At 46.8% G+C, this 21,658-nt stretch overlaps 1 protein-coding gene across 1 annotated transcript in view; it reads left to right on the top strand.

Annotated features, from left to right (window-relative positions):
* The first annotated feature begins 20,210 nt into the window (after positions 1-20,210).
* The window catches only part of ABHD17C (abhydrolase domain containing 17C, depalmitoylase), a 28,135-nt gene continuing 26,687 nt past the window's right edge, over positions 20,211-21,658 (top strand). Inside the window, exon 1 of the mRNA XM_048317780.1 lies at positions 20,211-21,270. Within this exon, the coding sequence (XP_048173737.1) occupies positions 20,738-21,270 (533 nt within the window). The 5' untranslated portion in view covers positions 20,211-20,737. The remainder of the gene's footprint in view (positions 21,271-21,658) is intronic.

Below are 21,658 nucleotides of genomic sequence, written 5' to 3'. Positions count from 1 at the left end.
TGCTCATTCCGCTAGACCACACTGCCTCTTGAGAAAATACATTTTAATGGTATCTGGCCAGCTGTGCAAACATGTCAAGAGACAACCATGTAAAACTGAACTGCTCCCATTAGGCAAGTTATAGTCTATTTTATTTGTAAGCACAAATCCTAAATCCCTCCTCTAGGATGATATTTTCACAAACAAAAAGTAAGGAAATTAAAAACAAAAGCATTACAGAAAATGTTGATCTTGGGGCTGTGGGTGACATTGGACAAAGTTCATTTCCCCTGGAACAGTGAGCCTCTTCCTCTCAACCAGACTCTGCTTTCCAGCCTGGTTCCTGATTTGAGAGCTGTTTTTGGGGACAGATGGGCTGGGTGCATATGGCAGGTAGGAAAGGAACCTGTGTTCACCTTACGAGGTTTCCTCAGCTGATGACCACCCACCCCTGCTTAAAAATCCATTGCTGTAAGAATCAAAGCTGTCAGTTAACGAGTCTGAGCACCTTCAATGCTCAGTGTTGTCTCATTTTGCCTGTATTATGAGAAGACAACACTGTCTGGTGTAGGACATGGCCAGCCACCCAACAAGTGATCTTTATTCTTTTATTAAAATGCCTCTTTTCTGTCTGTGCATCGCAGGGTACAGAAGAACAAGGGATGTATTTAACACTAATGTGACCCATCCTCCCAAACGCAGTTGTAGCAGCATCTAATACAATGAATTTTTGCTGGGTTTTGTTATAAAAAAACAGAGGGTGGGTTGCCATTTACTGCTAGTCTGAGGATAAAAAGCAATGGGTTTGGTAAGTCAAGTGCCCCAGAAGTTGCGTGAGCTGATTCCTCTGACAAAATGTTTCGGGTTGTAGTGGGACTCACATCTTAAAAGGAAAACCACTGCTGTACTCACTCCCTTGTTCACTGTTAAGGTCCCTTCCCTTGACTGTGTAGGCGGTACCAGCATCCCAGGACTCAAATCACTTCCCTTTGCTCCAGCGTGTGGGCACAGCTGCACCAAAAAAATAGTGACATTTCTCACTTCAGACAGTTTGGTTCTGGTTCTTGTGTTAATGCAGTTGCTAAGTGACAGCATTTCCCTGATCCCACTGCTCTACAGCACCAGAATGCTTTAGCCCCAGGAGCAGATTCTGGCTCTCAGCTTTGCTCTAACATACGTATCCCGTTGTTTCTGCAGCGTTTATCAGTAGCACTTTCTCTGTTCCTCTCCAGCAGTTACATGCTGGTTCCCCAGGGAACTGGACCCATGCAGGGCTGGAGAGCCAACGCTGTTCCTCTGCTGCTGAGTGCGTGGTGACAACAGGAAAAGAGAAACACTCACCTGCTGTGTCACCTGCAGCAAACTTGTCTGACAATCTTCAAGGTCCACAGAGGTTTTCAGGGGCTGGAGTCCGAATGACAGCAGTAAGTAATGAGCCAAGCACTGCAAAAAGGCACAGCTCAGCTCAGGCTGGGGGTCTGAGCATCGATAAAGAATTATTTTATTCTTTGTTCAAGGAGCTCGTGTTGGAGCCTGCGATCCCCACTCATGCTATCATGTTGGGCAGCGGATAATAGAAATCAAAAGGCACTCTCTGTCACAGTGAAAGAAATCACAGATGATTCAGAAATTCCAGGTGTTCTAATGAAGCAGGAATGCCTGGTACAGGCAGGAAGAAAGTTTGAGTGTTGGATGTTAAAGAAAACGCCCAGGTTGGCAATGCTGACAGCGGATATTTCTCACAGAGCAAATCATGGGTAGGGAGTTCTCAGGAATTTCTTATCTGGGTTTCCTGCTGGGACCACTGCTTCCACGATTTCCCCCTTCTTCCTTGCCCTTCCTTTTCCCATCCACAGCCCTCTCTGGGCTGGATTTGTCTCCAGGGGGTGACCCCACCCGGTGGGTGAGAAAATGCCTCTGTGGATGTGTTGAGTGTGGTACCTGCCCCACGCACAGAGATCTGGAGCTGACAGCGATAGCAATGAGGTGGGTTAACCAGCAGAGGTGTTCTGCTCCCCGGGTGGGCAGTTCTGGGTCTCTCCCACACTTAAGGAGTGAGGATGAGCTGTGCACGGGAGTGGAGTCCCGCACGGAGCAGGCGGGCTGGGGAGTCCCGCCAGGCTCACAAGGAGATGCTTCACCAGCCCTGTCCCTACCAGGCAGCTGTTGGCAGCTGTGTGAGGCTGCAGGTGGGTCCCTCAGACCTGACTTTCTCACATGAGGCTCCTCCACTCTCCCTGATGCTGAGGCTGGAGGAAGAGATGCCTCGTAAGCTGTCCAAGGTGATGGACTGGCTCTGAATTCTGCTGACGAGGACTGTGGTGGAGGGTTTTTGTAGAGGCCTCAGCTCAGGGCAGGATTTTAGCAGGTGTTGAGGTCTCCCTGAGGCCGTTTCCGGCAGGCTGAAAGCAGCTTTTCAGCATTACTGGTGATGACATTGCATGAGAAAACATTTTTCTTTAAACGGTAGTTTCTTCAAAGCAAGATGTGAAAAGCAAAAAGTCCTTCTCAAACTAGAATTTGCTTCCTAGAGTAGAGCACCAAAACTAATGAAAGCCAGGTGCCTTGGCCTGTCCCAGGAACAGGAAAGGGAGGAAAAACCAACCTCAGCAACCTGAAAATCTGCAGTTACAGCAACCTGCTCCAGCAGTAGAAAAGCCCAGGAGGGACATGTGTTTGTGACACCAAAACATGGTACACCAAAACATGTACAGGCAGTGGAGGGGACTGGAGCTGCTGCCACCAAATAAAACAGCTTCCAGGGGCTGTACTGCTTCCAGGATTTGCCAGAAGGGGAGGGAGGGTGCTGAAAGCTGCTTCAGGGCACTCAGGTGCACTAAGCAGAGCCCTGATGAGCCCAGAGCCTGGCCTGAAGGCCAGCTATTGCAAAAGTCATGTAGGTGTTCCGAGTCCTTCCTGGATGTGGACAGCAATTAGGAGCTGAGCTGGGACCAGCTGTGTTACACAACCATCAAGCCTGTTTGGCCACCCGTTGCCCCCCAGTTTCATGTTGTGGTGCCAGTGTGTAAGGCAGCACTGGGCTGGTGACACTCCCATGGTGTGTTCATCCTGTCCTTCTGCGTCATCGTTTTGCAGGAAAAACGTTGGGAGTTGAATGCTTGCTGATGGAATTATGTGAGCATGGCAGAAGTGAGTCTGACACACTTTCTGAAGGACCAAGGTCACTGCAGGAGTGTGTGCACATGCAGGAATATAAATCCAAAGTAGGTGTGTGTGCATGTATAAATGTGTACACATATATCTGTGTGTATGTGGACACTTGAGCAAAACATATAAGGGTGGAAAATACCTGAAAGGGCTACAAATAATTGCTGTGGTGAGCAAGAGAAGAAAGTGCCCCCTTTCCCTGGGCTCCCACAGCCATCCCAGCTCTGCCAAAGACAATGGCAGGAAGCCAAGGGGAAAGAAAGAGATCAGGGGGAGCAGAACCAGGCCGGGCATCCTCTGTTTCACACTGGAAGTACGGAAACTCAGAGGTTTAAGTCCTTTTTCATGAACCTTTCATCTGGACCAAAAGTGCTTGTACAAGCCTTGCTTGCTAGCCATGCCCCTGGGCTTCCTTACAGGACTGTGGATTTTATCCAGTCCTGCTGATTTTTCTGGGTGGAGATGAAACACTGACTTCCTTTCAGGAAAGCTCATCTCTTCCTGGGAATGGTTAAATAGTGCTGACTGCACGTATACCTCCTGGGAAGAATAAGGGAGGAACAAACCCAGCCAGTTCCAGGATTTGCAAGTGCTGCAGACATTGGAGAATAATCTTTAGTAATGAGGGACTGATAAGCACTTTGTTACAGTTTATTAATTAAGATGCATGTACTTGACTGATCCCAAGGTCAGGTATTTCTGCCTTGGTGTCCTGGTTCAGTCCACAGAAGGATGCCAGATCCAGGCAGTCCCAGGTCTGTGTGTGTGCAGGATCTGGCTTGCACTGATGCTGCCTGCAGGGATGGATCAGCACAGGCAGTGCTTGTTTTGGGGAGAGCCTCTGCATATCCCTCTGCCTGTCCCAGCCGACTCCTCCCTGCACCGTCCCAGGCTCAGCTGCCAGGTTTTGATTAATGATTGATCCAACACCACGCGGGTCCTCCAGTTCCTGCTGACTCCTGATGGCACAGAGTCCAGCAGACACATGTGTGTTATTAGCGCTGCAAGTCCAGCGGCGCAAACAGCTCTTCATCATATACACTTTCGCCAAGATATTATAGCACAGTTTCCACTTCCTGGCAATTAACTTCATCTTTACCATTCAAGAACAAGAAGCACTCTGTTCCACATAGGCAGGTCTGCACAGTTTGGAAGTTTCTTATTCCAAGTTGAAAACCCCAGAAAATTACTTTGACAAAACAATTTTCCTGTCATTTAAACACAAAGAAGCATGAGAAGTGGTGTTGCTCAGCTGACTGGGCACAGGGTTGAGTTTCAGATGACCTGGCTACAGCCCTTGGCTGTGCTGTGGACCTGCATACTGTGATCTTGAGTTAAAGTCCTTGTCTCTCTCCCCGCCCTGGTGTTGGTCTTACTTTGTTACCTGTGGGAATTACTAAAGGTGGTGGGGTTAAGAGTAAAGCCATCCATCAAATGAGGAGCTATTGGGGAGGAAAAGGAGGGCCAAAAGTGGCTGCATTTCCTTCAGCTTTGCTGCTGTCCTTCCAGGTACTCAGTGGCATCCTCCAGTCTGGGGATGTGTACATTGGGCTTGGAATAGGCTGGGCAGGTCCCACAGGTCCCTGGTGGTCCTGGCTATAAAGGAAGAGCCAAGCCCTTAGCTGCAGGCCTGTTGGTAGGGCAGGTCTGATTTACTCACATAGGTGAGCTCAACTGCAAAGTCTTTGCAGCCAGGACTGTTTTCAATCTGGTGGCTGTGCCCAGAATAACAGGAGCAGGATGTCAGTGGGAGCCTTCAGAGCCACTGCAGTACAAATACTGATCAGTCCCTAACAGATAATGTTTCCTGTCTCCAGCTTTTAAGAGAGCCTCGTGGGCCAAGGGACTGGAAATCTTCCTCTCTGTTTCACTGGTTGCAGTCTCCGGTTCAGGCAGGTACAACAGGGAAGCGCCTGTTTACTGCTCTGTCAGCTCTGGATGTTCTCCAGATGCCATTGGGGAGACCTGGTGCCTCCTGAGAAACAAAATATGCTCATGAAGGCTCACTGGAGTGATTACTAGCTGTCCCACACCTTGGGAAGCCAGTGCTATCTGGGGCTCTGCCCTGATGAAACTAGGTACCGTCTGGATCACAGCCAGGCCTGGGCCAAATGGCCGGGCAGAGCATGACAAGGGAGCCAGGAGGAAGGAAATGAAGTCAGCCCTTGATCCACACCAGATGCACACTCACACTTTGCTACAAGCTCATTACCCCAACCATTACCCTGGTGTGCAGCTACAGCTGCTGGGGGAGCTGCCAAACCTGGCACGGACCCAGCCCGTTCCCAGAGGTCTCTTTTGGGCCGGGGCAGCCCCTTCCCCGGGCCCCGTGCGGAGCAGTGGTGGCTACGCGAGTTACACACAGCTATCCCTGCACAGGCAGCCACAGCATGATATGGGAGCATGGTGATCCATAGGGACTGGTGTGATCCTGCCCAGGCTTGTGTGAGGCTGATGGACAGCCAAGGCTGAAAATGTTGGGTGGGTAGTGATCAGAGAAAATATTTGCATTGTTTATAAGGCCATGAAAATCATGGGGTTTAAAGGACAAATCCATGGAGTACAACCAGCAAGTAGTTGTTTAAGACAGCCTGCTGCTGAGACAGGCAAATCATGGCCTCAGGACAAACTGGGAAGAAGATCCTGTTCCCAGTAGGTCTGCTGGCAGCAGCCTTGACTCTTACCTGAACTCCTGCAGGACTGAGATGACTGTGGTTCCAATGCTGGGGGCTGTGGCTGAGGAAAGAGCTTGGAGAGGCAGCTCCACAGGAGCTTCTGACACTAGGAGATGAGCTGAAAGAGTAGGAGCTTGGCCTTTTCATGACTCAGTAGCACCGATTTGTTCAAAGAAGTAGCAGTTGGAAGGAGAGGGAGTGGAGCAGATGCAGCTGTGGGGTAGGAGGCCAGAGGAGAAACAGGCAAGATGAGGGAAGACCACTGCTAGGAGACATATTCAGCCAAGCCAGCTGCACATCTCGTGTTTTGGGGTTTCTTAATTGATTTTTACACTAACAGACAAGCTGATTTTTTTTTTGGATGTTTCTCTAGAACTGAGTCATTTCCTGGTGTAGAGGGGGTGGGAAGAAAGTAGCATTTTTCTCAAAGCTTTAAAACAGAGTTTTAGCATTTGGATTGAGGATTCTTTCTTTCTTTGGTTCTTCTCTTTCTTTCACTGAAACAGTTACATTTTAAAAACCATGAAAACAAAAGCCAGTGGTGACAACCCCTAAACTTCTGCCAGAGTTGCTCTTTGCTCAGATTGTCCTTACCAGGTAGCCCAAAGCAGTGTACAGGGTGGAGGGTGAGACTGGCCAAAGCGGCCCAGCTCCAGACTGTCTTGTCATCATACTCACCCGCAGAGGCTGATGCTTTTTCCAGCTCCTGCACACATCACTGCTGTTGGTGCCTGTCTGCTCCTCAGCACAGTGACCTTTCTTCTGGTTTACACATCAAAATGGACTGTTTTGGCAGCAGTTTCCAGGTCAGTGTGAGCCACATGCCTTTGCACTATAGTGGATGTAGGGCAAAGCTGCCTAATGCCGCCAGAGCTTATGTGTTGACCTGGGGAAGCCTAGTGTGAAACAGTGGTGAGTCTGGGTCTTTTTTTGGCCAGAAAGCTGTAAATACAACATGTTACTTAAATCTTTGACTAATAAAAGTGGACATCTGCAATCAAGCTAATTTGCTAGAGATTAGAGCCTAATTAAAATGTAAGAGGCAAAGGGGCTATCAGCCTCAGAGCAGCATGCATTGACAACTAAGGGATGCACTGGCTTTTGAAAATAAACAGGAGTTAGCCACCTTGAAGGAGAAGTCACACCATCCAGGAAGCTCCAAGCACCAACTTCACTCTGCCCTGTCTTGCCTGTGGACTGGGGACAGGAAAACCACTGGCCAAGGCGGAATGAACAGCAAAAACTCCCACTGACATCACTAGGTCCTGGACTCATCTTATGGCATTTTTTTGTTTGTTTGGTAAGCATGTCCTGTAGTACTTGGTTTCTGGAATGTTTTATGCGTAGTCTCCTGATGGAGAAGGAAGCAAACATACCCTTTCAGAGTTATTGCCTGTACATCACACAGCTGGCTTCAGAGGGACCGTTGCTCCTGGTTGAGCATTGGCGTAATTAAGCTGGAAATCAGAATCACTGCAGTTACCTCAGATCCAGAGAGGTTTCTCTCACTGCACTGTTAAGCTGGTTATCCTCCCTAAATAGTGTGCAATGAAGCCAGAAGTGGGAAAAAAGAAAACTTCTAAAGGTGTGCTCATAGAATACAGCAGGAAACTGCAGAAGGCATGTTGGGACCGTGCACAAACTTGAGCCAACTCTACCCCCAGGTTCTCATGTCTTTCTGTCACGGTGGCGATGCTTGCTAGGACCCTTAGCACCACATGATGTGCAGTAACATCTGGAATTACAGACTAGCCTGGAGCACTGACCCATGGAAGTCAACAGGCACATGGTCAACAGCAGGTGATTATAAAATACAGCCTGGCCCTTGAAAACAGCTTGATTTCTTATCCTCAACAGATTGTATTAACCCATTCTTATCTAAACTGGTGAGGGGCAGTGATTTAGTGTTTTAAAACAAAAGGAAGCTAGAGAATACTGATGACTAACTTCCTCCAAACAACGTCATGTGGGTCATCTTCCTCACACGTTGTTTTGCTGATTAGCCTTTAGGTAGATATTCATATATCAGCTATTATTTTCCGCTGTGGATTGTGGTTTTCTGCCCAGCACCAAGTCCTTTCCAGGGTCACTGGGAAGCCAACTCCTTTCTAACTACGCAAAAGATGAACTGTGTTTCCTGCAACTTTAATGTCTCTAATGTTAGTGGTTGAGTAATAGCCGGACACAACAGTGTCTTCTGTAAGGAAATATGCCAAGAGTTGCTGCTTAGAAGTGAATAAAACTTTTTTTTACTTTTTTTTTTCTTTTTTGAAAAAAAAAGTGTTTTGAATTACTTGAAGCTGCAAAAACAGCCCTTTTCAATCAAAGCTTATCCTTCACAACAACAGGATGCATTGCTCTATTTAAGCAAGTAATAATATTGGTTTTAGTCACTGGACATGCGTCGCTTCCTGTTGGGAGGATTGCACAGAAAACTAATTTATTGTGTATCAGATCACTAATTCATTGTGTATTTGTAGAATTTATATACAGAGTTGTTTTCTAATACCATCTGTGTGTAAGAAAATATATCTTTGCAATAAGCTGGTGTGATCTGTCTACTGGCTGTACAACGTAAGGACTGTGTTGCTCTGTTAGCATTGGCAAAACCATGAGTATTTGGGGTCTCGATGCTTCTGATTTACAGTCAGAAAAATTTAGTCATGAACTGCTCATTCTGGTTGTACGAGACCTTTCAGCTAAAAACTCCCAGTTGCTTAAAAAGCAATTACTGGGAGCAATGGCAAAATTTTGCCTAAGGACTTCTTCATTGCCCCCTGCTAATGATCTGCTGGGGTTCTGCATCTCCCAGAACATAAGGATAGCAGAGTAATTCTGATGTCTGTCATTGCTCCCTTACTTATATTAACAGTGTATTTCACAGCTAACTTCCCGTTCTGCAGTTGGTTTCTCTCTGTTAGGCTGTACTAATGAACTGAGAACAGATTCTGAGCTCTCACTCTTCCAGGGGAAAAAAAGCCCAGACTCGGCTGAAATTAATGGAGTTGGTCTTCTTTGACCCGAGATAAGGAGGATCCTCATCTGCCCTCAGGTAAATGCCCTGGGGCTTTTCTTTCAGCCAGGCAAGGCTGCTGACACTGTCCTGGAAGCAATTAACATTTCAATCATCTTTGAGTTTCAGCAGTGCAGTTCCTGTCAGGGTGCTGAAGCAACGCGACTGACAGGCAATGCCCCTTGCCCCGACCTGAGAGGCTGTAATGAGATCCCAGCATTTCCCTGATGGTGGAGGACAGGCCGGATCTCTGCCCTGCACAATCGGTGGGTTTCTGGGGCAGGAAACACATATCAAAGCTGGTGACAACTTTTGAGTGTACATAGATAAATCAAGGCTGTGCTGTGCTTTTAAAGAATTATTTTTTTAATCTATCTGTATGTCAGTGGAGGATTTTTAATCAGAAAACCATCAACATCTGCAGATCCAGGCTTTCCTACATCATCTGAAGTCAGACTGAACATCTGTCAGCCCAGTCAATTGTTTTTCCATTTTCCTGCTGAGCTATCTGCTGCTGGGAAGGGGAAGGGGGTGTTGAGCCCCCATCTAACGCCAAGAGCCCAGTTACCTTGTCAGTGTAAACTGGGATCCTCCTTTCAGTGAAGTGGGGTTAGAAATAAAATCCTGGTCAGAATGGACCATGCTCTCCCCAGTGCCAACAGCCAAGGGGAAACTGGGTCACACTAAAGAGTGCGCAGATGGGAAAAAAAGAAGATCCAGGGAACCTTGTCACTGAACTTCACCTTTATCCTCTGGCCGCATGAACTGTGGTCCCTGAACACTTCAGCTCAAGCTGTGTTTAGCTCCTTTATCACTTTATCCCTTTTCCATCCTGTTTGTTCCTTTGGCCAGCTTTTTCACTGCAGTTAATTGACCTGATTTCACTGATTTCTGTGAAGACTGGCCAAGCCTTCCAAGCTGGAGAAGTGGGTCACCATCCATCATGTACACTGAGGCTTCAGCGGGAGGTTGCCTCAACCCCTCTTAAGAGAGGAGCCTTTTTTGCTGACACGTGAAGCTGCATTTTCACCCCAATTTCACCAGAGTTATGGTTGGTTTCTGTAGGAGGAACACCTGGGAGGTGCTGTGAGTAAAAGGAGGGTCTGGTGACTTAAAATCTGTGCGAATCATGCGTTTGTTGGTTCAGATAAATTTAACTTGGGACTTACCTCTGTTTGAGAAACTTCAGACAGAAAAAAACCCAACAGATTGTAACTCCCCAATGAGGGGTTTATTGCCAAATGGATGCACTGCATCAAGCGTTACAAGAACCAAATGTATCCAAGAGGGAGAAGTAATCCTTCTGTTAGAAATTACTGCAAACAAAACTGTAAATGTTGCCATCACTGTTGAAATTTGAACCATAAGAGTGGAATTCCATACCTCCAAAAAATCGCATTTTGGCCCAAAGTGGGAGGCAGAAAGCTTTCTCTTAAAAAAAAAAAAATTTACAGAAGCCACAGGATCTACCCTTTAAACCCCCTTTCTTTTTAGATCAGGCTACAGTTATGCTTAGTCTAGTATTTATTAAGGTAACTGTTCAGTTCTAAAAGAACATAGTCCAGAAAAACAGGAAAGTTACTTAGCTGGATGTGGACAATTTTATTCATGTCAATGGAAGTACTGAACTGTTTCAAGTTAAGCAACAGATTAAGTACTTAATCAGTTCAGAGCCAAAATTCTTCCAATTTCTGTAAGAAAACAACCAATCCCATTTCAGTACAACTAAAGCAGTGCATTGTATCAGTTTCCCTTTTGAAAGATAGACAGTAATTGCAATTTGTGAACACAGACACCTCTCAGGCTGAATCACCAAAATGCCTGGAAATGAACAACAGCATTCAGGTAGTGATATTTGCTGTAAAAAGAAGGAACCTGACTTCACCCAAGTACTCCCTTATCCTAGTGTAATGCTACTCCCTGGAGTACAGTTCCAAGTGCTTTTCTTAGTATGGTGTGAATGACTCAGACAAAAGGGTTTTTTCCTCTGTTCTCCCTGAGTGACCAATGTGCAGGAAGAGGAAAATGCTGCATTTCACAAGGGAAGTTTTCCCGTATCTTACTGAACTTGTCAGACCTTCCTCCTCTGCTTTCCAGCTCTGCAGTTCCTGCCCTGAAAGTTGAGAATGGCCTTGGTCAGACTGAAAAGAGATGGTGCAGTTGGACCAGCAGATACACAGAGCAATGAAGCAGCCTTGGACCACCTACTGACAGTGCCTTCACTGCAGAAATCACTTCAGAGCTGACACAAGGCTGGTCTAGGATGCAGCTCTGTCATTAGTGCAGTCACTGAAAGCCTTGCTGATGTGAATCAGGCTGAGAGCTGTGGGAAGGAAGGGTCATCTCTTGATAACCAGTGCACAAAGATCTGTCAGCCTGGTCACAGCAGTGGAGGGTTGTGAGGCATCATCTCTTATGGCATTTGTGGAATCCAGTCTTTATTACCTGCTGACAGACATGAGCACCAAACTCCCTTTTAATACTGAACAAAGTGAAAGCAGTGAGATATTCAGATTCCCGTGGTCTTGGGAGAATAAGGAATGTGTGCTTAGCTATAGGATGGTGCTCATCAAATTGTGACTCTCACAGAATTGTTCTAATTACACCGTCAATCCATACAGGATTAATACATGAAAGCCCAGGCAGGGAAACATATGCTTTGGGTTTTATCTTCAGCCCAAGCCTCTAATCTTTCCTCAGGAAATTACCATGTATTTTATCAGTACCTTGGTGTTAATTTTTAAAACCTAAAGACTTCAGCCAAAAGGAACTGACCATCTACCATTTTTTCTTTCTTATGAATGCAGTTGTTGTTACCTCATTAACTATTTAGCATCCTGGCAGGTTATTGCAATGAGCTGAGCTGGGCAGAACTGCCAGGGTTGTAACCCTGAAGGAAAATGTCATAGCTCTCCATATCTGATACATTTTGGTTAACAGAGATTTAAAAGCAGCAGCAACAGAACCATAATAAGAGCTATTTGGCAAATAGATACAAAATAACTATTAAGCTGGTTTACATCTGTTTCCTTTTTCATTCATTTTTCCTTCTCTAATTACATACTTAACATCAATCTGCTATCACAGTAGCTTGGATCATTTGGATCATTTGGATCATTGCAGAAGTAGCAGCACATCTCTTTAAATACCCCTGTCAGACAAAAGTATAAAGAATGACAAGGCTTGTTCTGTATTGCCAGCGCTCACATGTGTACAGTCTGATAATCACATATAAAACTCTGTGAGATTTTGGAAGACTGGGGACAAATTTGTGGAGAGCTTTATACACATCAGAATAAACCATATTTTGAGTAAGCACATATGCCCTGAAGTATCCCATATATATCAGCAGATACTGCATCACAGGTTCAGCAAAAAAAAAGGGAAAATAGTTATATTTTCATCAGGTGGTAAATAGTTTTTATGTTTTTTTATTTTCTGGTACTGTGAGTCAAAACCAAAATAAATGTTTGTTCTCTTGGAGAAATATGAGACTTTGCTCCTGCCTGTCATGTTTCAAATCTCAGGAGCAGAGGGCTGGCTTGTGGGATATGGGTTGGCTGGCATTTTGCCCCACAGCACCTGCCCACCCCTGGCAGCGTAAGGGGCTCCCAGGGAGACCCTCTCAGTCATCCTGGCTGGCCAACAGCCTTGGCAGCATTTGTCCTTTATAGACAAGGGGTCTGATAATAAGAATATCAAGTGCTTCCTAAAAAGGCTGGGCTGACCTGACAAAGGCTCTGTAGTCAGTGCTGTGTTTGTTTGCAGCTCTGCAAGTGCCAAGTTGGTTGTGTTAGAAGTGGGTACCTGCAACCTGATAAGGACAACTGTAATGGTCTGTGTGCTGGTAGGAATAATCAATTGCAAAGAAATGGAGTAAAGAGCCAACAGAGCAAGCATGAGTTAGCTGAAAAGGTATGGGGGTTAGAGAGAACTGCAGGCTCTATGGGAACCAGCAGTGTCATGCAGATCTTACTTAAAAAAGAAAAAAAAAAAAAAAAGAAAAAAAGGCAAACATCATACTGGGATAGATCAGTGAAAGTGCAGTCTATAAGCTATGAGCTCATCCTACTATTCTACTTGCCATGAGTAAGGCCACAGTTGAGGTACCATATCCAGCCTGCAGCATTTGAGAAAAGTTGTGGGTCAGCTTGACAGAGATGAAGAACAAGAATGACTCAGAAACAGAAGAAGGGAAAAATTAGAACGAATTGCAACAATGTGAAGAAATGACAGAATAGGGGTAATAATAAATATGTAAATAACTACAGTAGAGAGGAAAAGAAATTAATCTTAAGGTTGATTGTAGGAAAAGTAGTGGTGGGCTTCTGTGCTTGGATGTAATTGTACTGCTTTTTTAGACATTAGGGACCAAACATAGAAGACTTTTCTAGGAACTTTGCCCTAGACTATGAACTTCAGGGTCTGACCTTTTGGAAACCACAGTGACTAAAAGGCGATGTGGAGGAATTGAGTTTGCCCGCAAAATGACTCTGGGACAGCACAGAGGTCTCTCAACTCACTGTCTCCTCTTCTTCTCAGAATTTGTCTTAAGCTAAAATGAACAGTATTTGGTTTTAAGTAACGGTAACAACTGTAGGCAGTTGGTGAGGACTGAAGCCAGAATGTGTCATTTCTGCTGCCTCCTACCACTCCTTTCACAGAGAGGAGCATCTCTGCTCATCTGTCTCTTAACCCTGCTTCTTCCCCTGGCCACATGTGCCCAATCCTCTCAGCCAGTGCTGTATCTGGAGTATGCACTGGTTTACTGCAGCAGTTTTGGTAACTTCATCTCTTCCCTCAGAATCATTGTGTCAGGGTGTCTATTCAAGGTTTTCCCTATTTGCTTTCAGAACATCAGGGTGGAGAATTCCAGATGAGTGCCACACAATCGAAGATCATGCTTGGGACAGGCAGTTCTTGATGCCTTGCTGTTGTTGTCATAGGAGACAAAAAGAGTGCCACCAGTATCTAGTGACAGGTAAAATAACCCCCAGCAGCACCACCGAAGAGGGAATATATTCCACAGTTCAGTTCTCTGCTTCCTCCTGCACTGATAAAAGCATGTTAACAGAACAACAGGCTTTATCCAGGCTTTCTAGGGAGAATAGGGGAGATAAGAATTTAAAGAGAAGGAAGGGAGGAGTAGGTAATGCTTGAGAGTTGGGCTATCTGGTTTCCAGTCTCAAATGTGTGTTTCAGGTGAAAACATGTGTCCTGCTTTTCAAATTTATGTCTCTCAGGGATGGTCTCAGACTAATGGTGGTTTTGGTTTGTATGATTTCAGAAAACCAAGTTTAAGTGATGTTGAGAAGAAAAAAAAATTGAAGAAAATGAGAAGAAATGAGAAGAAGAAAATTTGATAGATGTCCATAGATTTTAATTAATCACCCTTGGCCCTTCTGTGTTGTGCTTTTTAAAAATGAAATTTAAGCTGTTTATCATAGATTTATTCCAGCTGAAGAATATGGTTCAGGCTTTGGATATGAAGATTGACACACAGCTGGAGGAGTCCACATGCTTCAAGAAAGCATTGCTGATTTCTGACATGCAGTAGCATGCAGAAGCCAAAATATGTCTTTATATTTTAATTATATGACCACTACTCATGAATGGGAGCCTGAACTCCATCTGCACTGACCTTGAAAATGCCCTGGAGGTTTATGATGAAATGAAGCGTATGTTTTGTGATGATTTCTGGAAAGTGGGGAAACACAAAACTCAGTTGTTCTAGTTTCAATTTTTTTCAGGAAACAGTGTGATACACCATCAGAGCTCCCACACTATTGCAGGAGAATTTGGCAGTTTTCCACTTCAGTTCCTGTAACATACATGGGATTTGACAGTTGTATGCAAATGCTCACATCAGGATTTCATATATGACAGCCTCATCCCTGAATAACTGGACACGGGTAAGCCATGTGCACCATCATTCTGGCTCTTGCTGATAAATCACATCATCTTAATAGATGAATTACTGTAGTGAATGAAATGTATGTCTATACCTCAGTCACATTAATGACTCTGTAGTGCTGTAGACATACACAAATTGACTTTTAATTGATAGCTTGATTATGGGTCTGGCCAGAGTGACACCGAGCTCTGCTTCTGTCCAGATTTTGTTGAGCAGTAACGCCTCACGCCCAGCTTCAGACCTGAATGAAGGCACTACTTATAGGTACTTATAGGTCCTACGGAGTCTTTGGAGTGCACTTGTTACACCCACACTGAATGCACGGGTGGGAGTGGAGTGTGGATCAGCTGCTCTTTGAAGGTCACCACGACAGCTGGAGCCCACCTGGAAGGGCTGGGTGAGCATTCTGGATGTATCAGCAAACTAAAAATTCTCACCATGACATAGGCTGGAAAAAGGGTGGACAAGGACAAGCATGCAAAGAGAAATACATCTCTGTGAAAGTGCTCAGTGGGAACTAATTTGTCTTTCACCCCAAATATTAGGTGATTGCAAGGTAGGTAGATAAAGTGGGTTTGATATGGTTTCCTACAATTAGTATTCCTTTTTTTCCCCCCTGTTCTCAGTTTTCTATTGTCTTTCTCTTTTTTTCTCTCTCTCGTGGACTGTCTTCATATCCATGTCTTACTGTTTTTCACACTTCTTTTTCCTAAGGCTTTCACTATGCAGATTTATAACCCCTTTCAATTCCCAGGATACTGCTTACATACACAGGGAGAAAATCAGCCTTTTCCTGCCAGCTTATGTGGCCACCCTCCCTGCCACTCCTGAATGACTCCAGACTGCTATTCCCTTGAGGACTAAACTAGGTTGGGATTTATTAAACGCTTAGCCCCCTGTTTGAATGATATATGGCCTCAGGCAGTAGGCACTAAGGTGAGTGCACACTGTTTCTTTGTAAAGGCACAGTAAACCACTACAGAGTGCACTGCCCCAGGCATTCCTAAACTATCTTGTCCTGTGTCAGCAAGATGCCTTAAAGAACTCTCTATAGAGCTTTCATTGCTCCATTCTCCCTCGGCTCCCACCCTGTGCATTTCAATACAGTATGGAAAGGATTTCATCCTTAATTGAAATTCCTTTCATCAGCCCAGATATAGCCTGAACAAAGATACTGACATGAAAAAGCAGTCAAGAACATATCTTTAAAATGTCAATTTGCCAGTGACAGGCATAAAATGCAGTCACTGCAAATCAAGACTCTAAACCCTCATTGTATATTATCACATAACTGCCACTTCACCCTCCCTCTGCTATCCCTCCCATAAGTTTTGATGTTTGTACATCTTTGTTTTCCTTTCCACATTCTTCTCATACTGTATTCACAGCTATCTGAAGATAGCTGAGTCTTGAATAAAACCCTGCAGACCTAGAAGAAAGCTGTTTTAAACCTTGAAGAGTGTCATTTGTCTTAGACTCATATATCTGAAGAAATTGATCATTCAAGCTCCATGAATTTTCTATTTTTCCTTTTTATTTATTCTTTCTGGTAAAGTAATTGAAACATTTTTGTCCATATAGACCTATAAGTTTAATGCTATGTGGGTTTATGTGGCAGAAAATTGCTACAGTCTTGCTCAGCTGAAGAAAGAGAAATAAATAATCCAAGTTCTTTCTGCTGGCACAATGTAGGGAAGGATACACCCAGTAGAAAAAACATTAAGTATGGGCCATCTACTGAAGACTGTATTTAGCTTGCTTACCCTGGGTGATTAATTTAGGTGTTATATCTTCAAGTTTTGACTACACAGAGACCAGAGCCTGGAGAAAAGGAGGCTCAGGAGAGACTTTATTGTTCTCTACAACTATCTGACAGGAGGTTGTAGCCAGGTGGGGTTTGGCCTCTTCTCCCAACTAACAAGTGATAAGATAAGAGGAAATGGCCTCAAGTTGTGCCAGGAGAGGTTCAGATTGGGTATTAGAAAAAATTTCTTCACTGGAAGGGTTGTCAAGCACTAGAACACACTGCCCAGGGAAGTGGTTCAGTCACCATCCTTGCAGGTATTTAGAAGATGCGTAGACGTGGCATTAAGGGACATGTTTTAGAGATGGACTTGGCAGTCCTGGGTTAATGGTTGAACTCTGATCTTAAAGGCCTTTTCCAACCTAAATGACTCCCTGATTCTATGATCTTCTCACTGGCACCAGAGTGATATGTCTCCACTAAGTTCTTGATGCCATCCTCTCTTGCCCATGCATTCTTTTCCAGACACACCACTTCCCACTACATTTGGTTCCCTTGTGTTTGGGAGGGTCTTCTTCCATTCCCAAAGCAAATTAATTTTTCTATTTCAAATCCTTCCTTCCAGCATACCTTTGTCCAGAAACTGCAAAGAACTTGTCAGTGACATGGTTGATGAGAACACAGCCAAGAATGCTCATTAATAGTGCTTCATTATTTGGCCTGCACCTGAGTTTGGTAGATTCCAATGTGATCTCTCACCTTGTGTTTCAGCTGACAGAGGCATTGCCTGTCAGTGCTGCTACTGCTTTAACAGATCCTAGAACAGGCCTGGGATACACAGTTACTAACTTACATGAGCAGTCAGGAATAATACTTGCACTCTTCATGCACTATTTGTCCAGGAAATAAGCAAAAATGCTTTGAGGAACTTCCTAGTCTGAGTCTGGTGTTTGTAACCAGTCCTGAAGCAGATGATAGTTGCAGGTGTGCAGGTATGAGATGTGGACTGTTTATCCAGCTGTAACAGCCACAGTTGGCCAGCGGCAGCAGGAAGTCAGACATGGTTAATGTTTAGGATACATAATCTTCACAGAGCTACTGCCAGGTGTCTTCTTTGGCTTCAGTCTCACTGTCTTCTGGCCTGTTCTTTTGTCTATCCAGTGTTCAGGAAAAGGAAGTGCGGTGTGAAGTGCTCTTCATGGTGAGGCTACAGAACATGGAAATAATCAAGACATAACCAACTACAGTGTGTTCTGTTTATTGTATTTGCCTTTTTGGTAGGTATTTGAAGATCTTCCCTGCTCACCTGAGGCATCTTTCTAGGTCCACCAAAAATTACTTAAAGGCAGGTAGTAAAAATTTCATAGGTAATGAGGTTTGCACAGCCCCATTCGCCCAAGGAGCAAATTCATCACACTTCCCCTTTGATTCAGAGAGGACACTTGCCATTCTTTAATTTCACTACTGCAAACATGAGCTAAGGAAGGGCCAGGGTGGTGCATGGGAAATACTGTCCTTTTACCTGTCTATTCTTTGAGTAGCAATCTACTTAGGATATAACAACTTCTGCTGTCTGGCTCTGGGCGAGTCATACAGCCTTTGAAAGGATTCTGAGAAACGTTAGTTTCAGCTGGTGCTAATGCCCAGATTCCAGCTCTTATCTTGGTTTCAGTGTGTGTGCAGTGAGGGGGACGAGTAGTGGCAGCACTAGACAGGCTCTTCACAGCTCTCCTCAGCCAAATCACTTCTCAGGGTGTATTCAGGGTTTTCTCAGGGTTGTATCAGCCTTCCCACAGATTATCAATAGTGTATCTTGTAACAGCTGAGGTGGTGCTTGAGGGCGTTTGTCATCCCCAAGGAATTTCACAGGGTCCCTCATTTATGTAGTCTGTGTTGCCTTTATCCAGATTTTCCTATCACAGTCTGTGGAGTAGGAGTCCCTTTCATCATTTCACGACCCATCCACGGCTGTGTTGGCTGTCTCTGCCACCCAAAGGAGCCCAGCATCAATCAAGTAGGTGGGACACGTTTCAATACCCTGTCTGATCTCTCACCCTGTCACTCTCCCAGTGGGACATGCCTGGGACACACATAATTAACTGGGTATTCTCTGTCCTCTAGAGGAACAGTCTGTCCATGCCAGAGGCCACAAGTTCAAGCTGGATGGCGATAATACATTTCTCCCTTTCATTTTCTCCCTTAACAGTTAGCATAGACACAATTATTGCTGGCTGATTTTAGCATTTCTAAAATTCCCATTGTTAGCAGAAGTAAAGACTGCTGTGGATGGTGGCTGAGCTCATTTTGGATGCCCCAAAGACAAACCATATCACACATGTCCAGCTTTCTGTACACAGGTTTTTTCTTAGAGTTGGCAAGTGTTACCCAATGAACATGAAAGGGAAGGACATCTCAGGTTTGTAACTTATGAAATGACCCCAGTTCTTGAGTTTTTGGAACTTTGTTCCTCATAGGTAACATGTACAGTAATGGCCAAACAGTAGGAGAGCAACATGAAGGGGTGAACATGCTCAGAGTGTCTCAAACCAGGACACTGGTTGGACGTGCAAGAATTGCAGGGTAAGTGCATTTGCAGAGGCGTAATTTTCCTTGTATTTTCACTTGGGCTGTGTGACCTTTTTTTTTCAGCAAGCAAGCAGTGGTGGTTCATTAAGGGGCATAGTTATACCCTGTGTTACCAGCAGAATGTAACACATATGCGTGTCATCAGTTGCCCACAATCTTTGCGCTCTGCTCTCAGGGTCGAAGCATGCGTTCGAGATGCAGTACTACTGATCCATGGGTCTGCCATATGCTCTAAGCAATTTGCTAATTTATTCAATGAATTGTTTGGGATACGGATCATCACCCTGATTTTCTAAAGAATTTAAGCTTCTGCAATTGCACCATTTTAAGTTTTCCGTGGTATCTCTTGAAACTGCCGGCGAGTTTCACCCAAATCCCCAGATGCTGAAGAGCTTCTGAGCCTGGGACGCGCAGCTCGCTCGGCAGCCGGGGAGCGGAGCGCCGGGCACTGCGGAGGAGCATCTCCATTGGCATTGCTGCACAACGCGGGCGGCTCGAGGAGCGGTGCTCAGGGCCACGGGGAGCCCCTCACCCGGCCCGCCGCGGCCCGTTCTGAGGGCTGGCACTGCCTCAGGTGTGAGCGCTCAGGGTGACCCGAGCGCAGATCCCCTCACAGACCCCTCCGAGGGCGCGAAATGGCCCCTGCGCGCGCCCGCCCCTCGCCCCCGGCCCCGCCGCGCACGCGCGAGGGTGGGCGGCCGGCCGAGGGGTTGGGGGGGGGGGGGGTCCCCTTAAAGGGCCCGGCTGCGGCTCCCGCGTACTGCCCGGCGCTGCGGGACCCGCTCCCGCACCTCCCGCACCTCCCGGCGCCCCGCCCAGGTGGCGGCGCTGCGGGCACGGCCCGGCACAGCCCCGCACCCGCCCCAGCACCTGCGGCGGCGCCGCTCCGCGCCCGTAACCCGGAAGCGCTGCGGCGGCGCGGAGGGGGAGCCGGGACATGGCCGCTGCCCGCTCCTGCCTGCGCGCCGCAGCCGGCATGGCCCTGCCCGCGGCCGCGCGCGGCTGAGCTTCGACCTTGCCTTCCCCTTCCCCTTCCCCTTGGACCCTCCTCATCCTGCTCCTCGTGCTCCTCTTCCTTCTCATCCTCCTCCTCCCGGGGACGCTGCCGGGGCCGGGCCGGGGGGTGGTGGCGCTGCGGGGGCCCCTCGCTGCCTTGCGGGGCGTCCCGGGGGCCGGGGCGGAGCGGGTGGAGCCGCGCGTGGTGCGGTGTGTGCGGGAAGGTGCTCCCCTGGATCCTGCATGTTCCCTGCGGGGGGCCGGCTCCGGTGCTGGAGCGCCGCACTGAGCCGTGGGATCGGGGAATTCATTTTGTAAATGTGTACGTGTGGCTCACGTGCTGTGAGGGGGGTTTAGGGTCGTGTTTTAGAGAGTTGAATTTGCTGTAGCGTTAGTTGTGGGGAGGGGGGCGTTGAGGGCTGGCTGTAGCCCATCTGTATTTCGTGGGGTTGTGGTTTTGGTTTGTATAAGCAGTTTCCAGGCTTTGAAGAGCTGCACTGCTGTTGCTGAGCTGTAGTTCCTCCAAGGTTGCCATTGTTTGCGTTCTGGGAGGGCAGCCGGTGGCCTCGCAGGAAGGCGGCAGGTCGCGTCGGAGGAGGGCTCTGGGTCGGTTCCGTGTGACTTCTTTCCAGGAGAGGTTTAGCTTTTCTCCGGCGTCTCTGATGCCAGAACAAGGCCCCAGAATGAACGGTTTCTCTCTGGGCGAGCTGTGCTGGCTGTTCTGCTGCCCGCCCTGCCCCAGCCGCATCGCTGCCAAGCTGGCCTTCCTGCCCCCGGAGCCCACCTACACCGTGCTGCAGCCCGAGCAGCAGCAGGAGCCCGGGGCGGCGGCCGGGGCGGGCACCCCCACGGGATCAGGCACCTGCAGCCTGCACCTGAGCGAGCGGGCCGACTGGCAGTATTCCCAGCGGGAACTGGATGCCGTGGAAGTGTTCTTCTCCCGCACGGCCCGAGATAACAGGCTGGGCTGCATGTTCGTTCGCTGTGCCCCCACTGGCCGGTACACGCTGCTCTTCTCGCACGGTAATGCTGTGGACCTGGGCCAGATGTGCAGCTTCTACATTGGCCTTGGCTCCCGCATCAACTGCAACGTCTTCTCCTATGACTACTCCGGCTATGGGGTGAGCACCGGCAAGCCCTCTGAGAAAAACCTGTATGCAGACATTGATGCAGCCTGGCAGGCCCTCAGGACAAGGTAAATGGATATTGGGAACAAAGTATTTCTGTATCTCCCTTTAATCCTAGTAAGTCTGCACGGTTAACCTTGCTGAGAGGAAGGGAAGGGTTTGTAGACGGTTTCAGTTACTTTGGTGGCCTCACCAGATGTTCCGTGAACAGCTACAGTGTGATTTACTGGATGGCTTCATTTGCTAAAATGATGGGCAAACCTTCATCCTTTGGCTTTCTCTAGATTTAGAGGATTATTCAGATGTAATTTATGTTAGCCATTGCTTCACCATTGAAAATCTCCATCTTGAGTAGGATATGTTGCACTGGTTACAGTTTGAGCTTGCAGACTGCAAAAAACTGGTTGTTTGAGACCTGCCCGCCGCTGTCTACACTTAGAGGTAACCCAGGTAAGC

This window comes from Corvus hawaiiensis, chromosome 13 (assembly GCF_020740725.1).
Source record: "Corvus hawaiiensis isolate bCorHaw1 chromosome 13, bCorHaw1.pri.cur, whole genome shotgun sequence".
NCBI lineage: Eukaryota > Metazoa > Chordata > Aves > Passeriformes > Corvidae > Corvus > Corvus hawaiiensis.
This window is presented reverse-complemented; position numbering and strand designations above follow the sequence as displayed.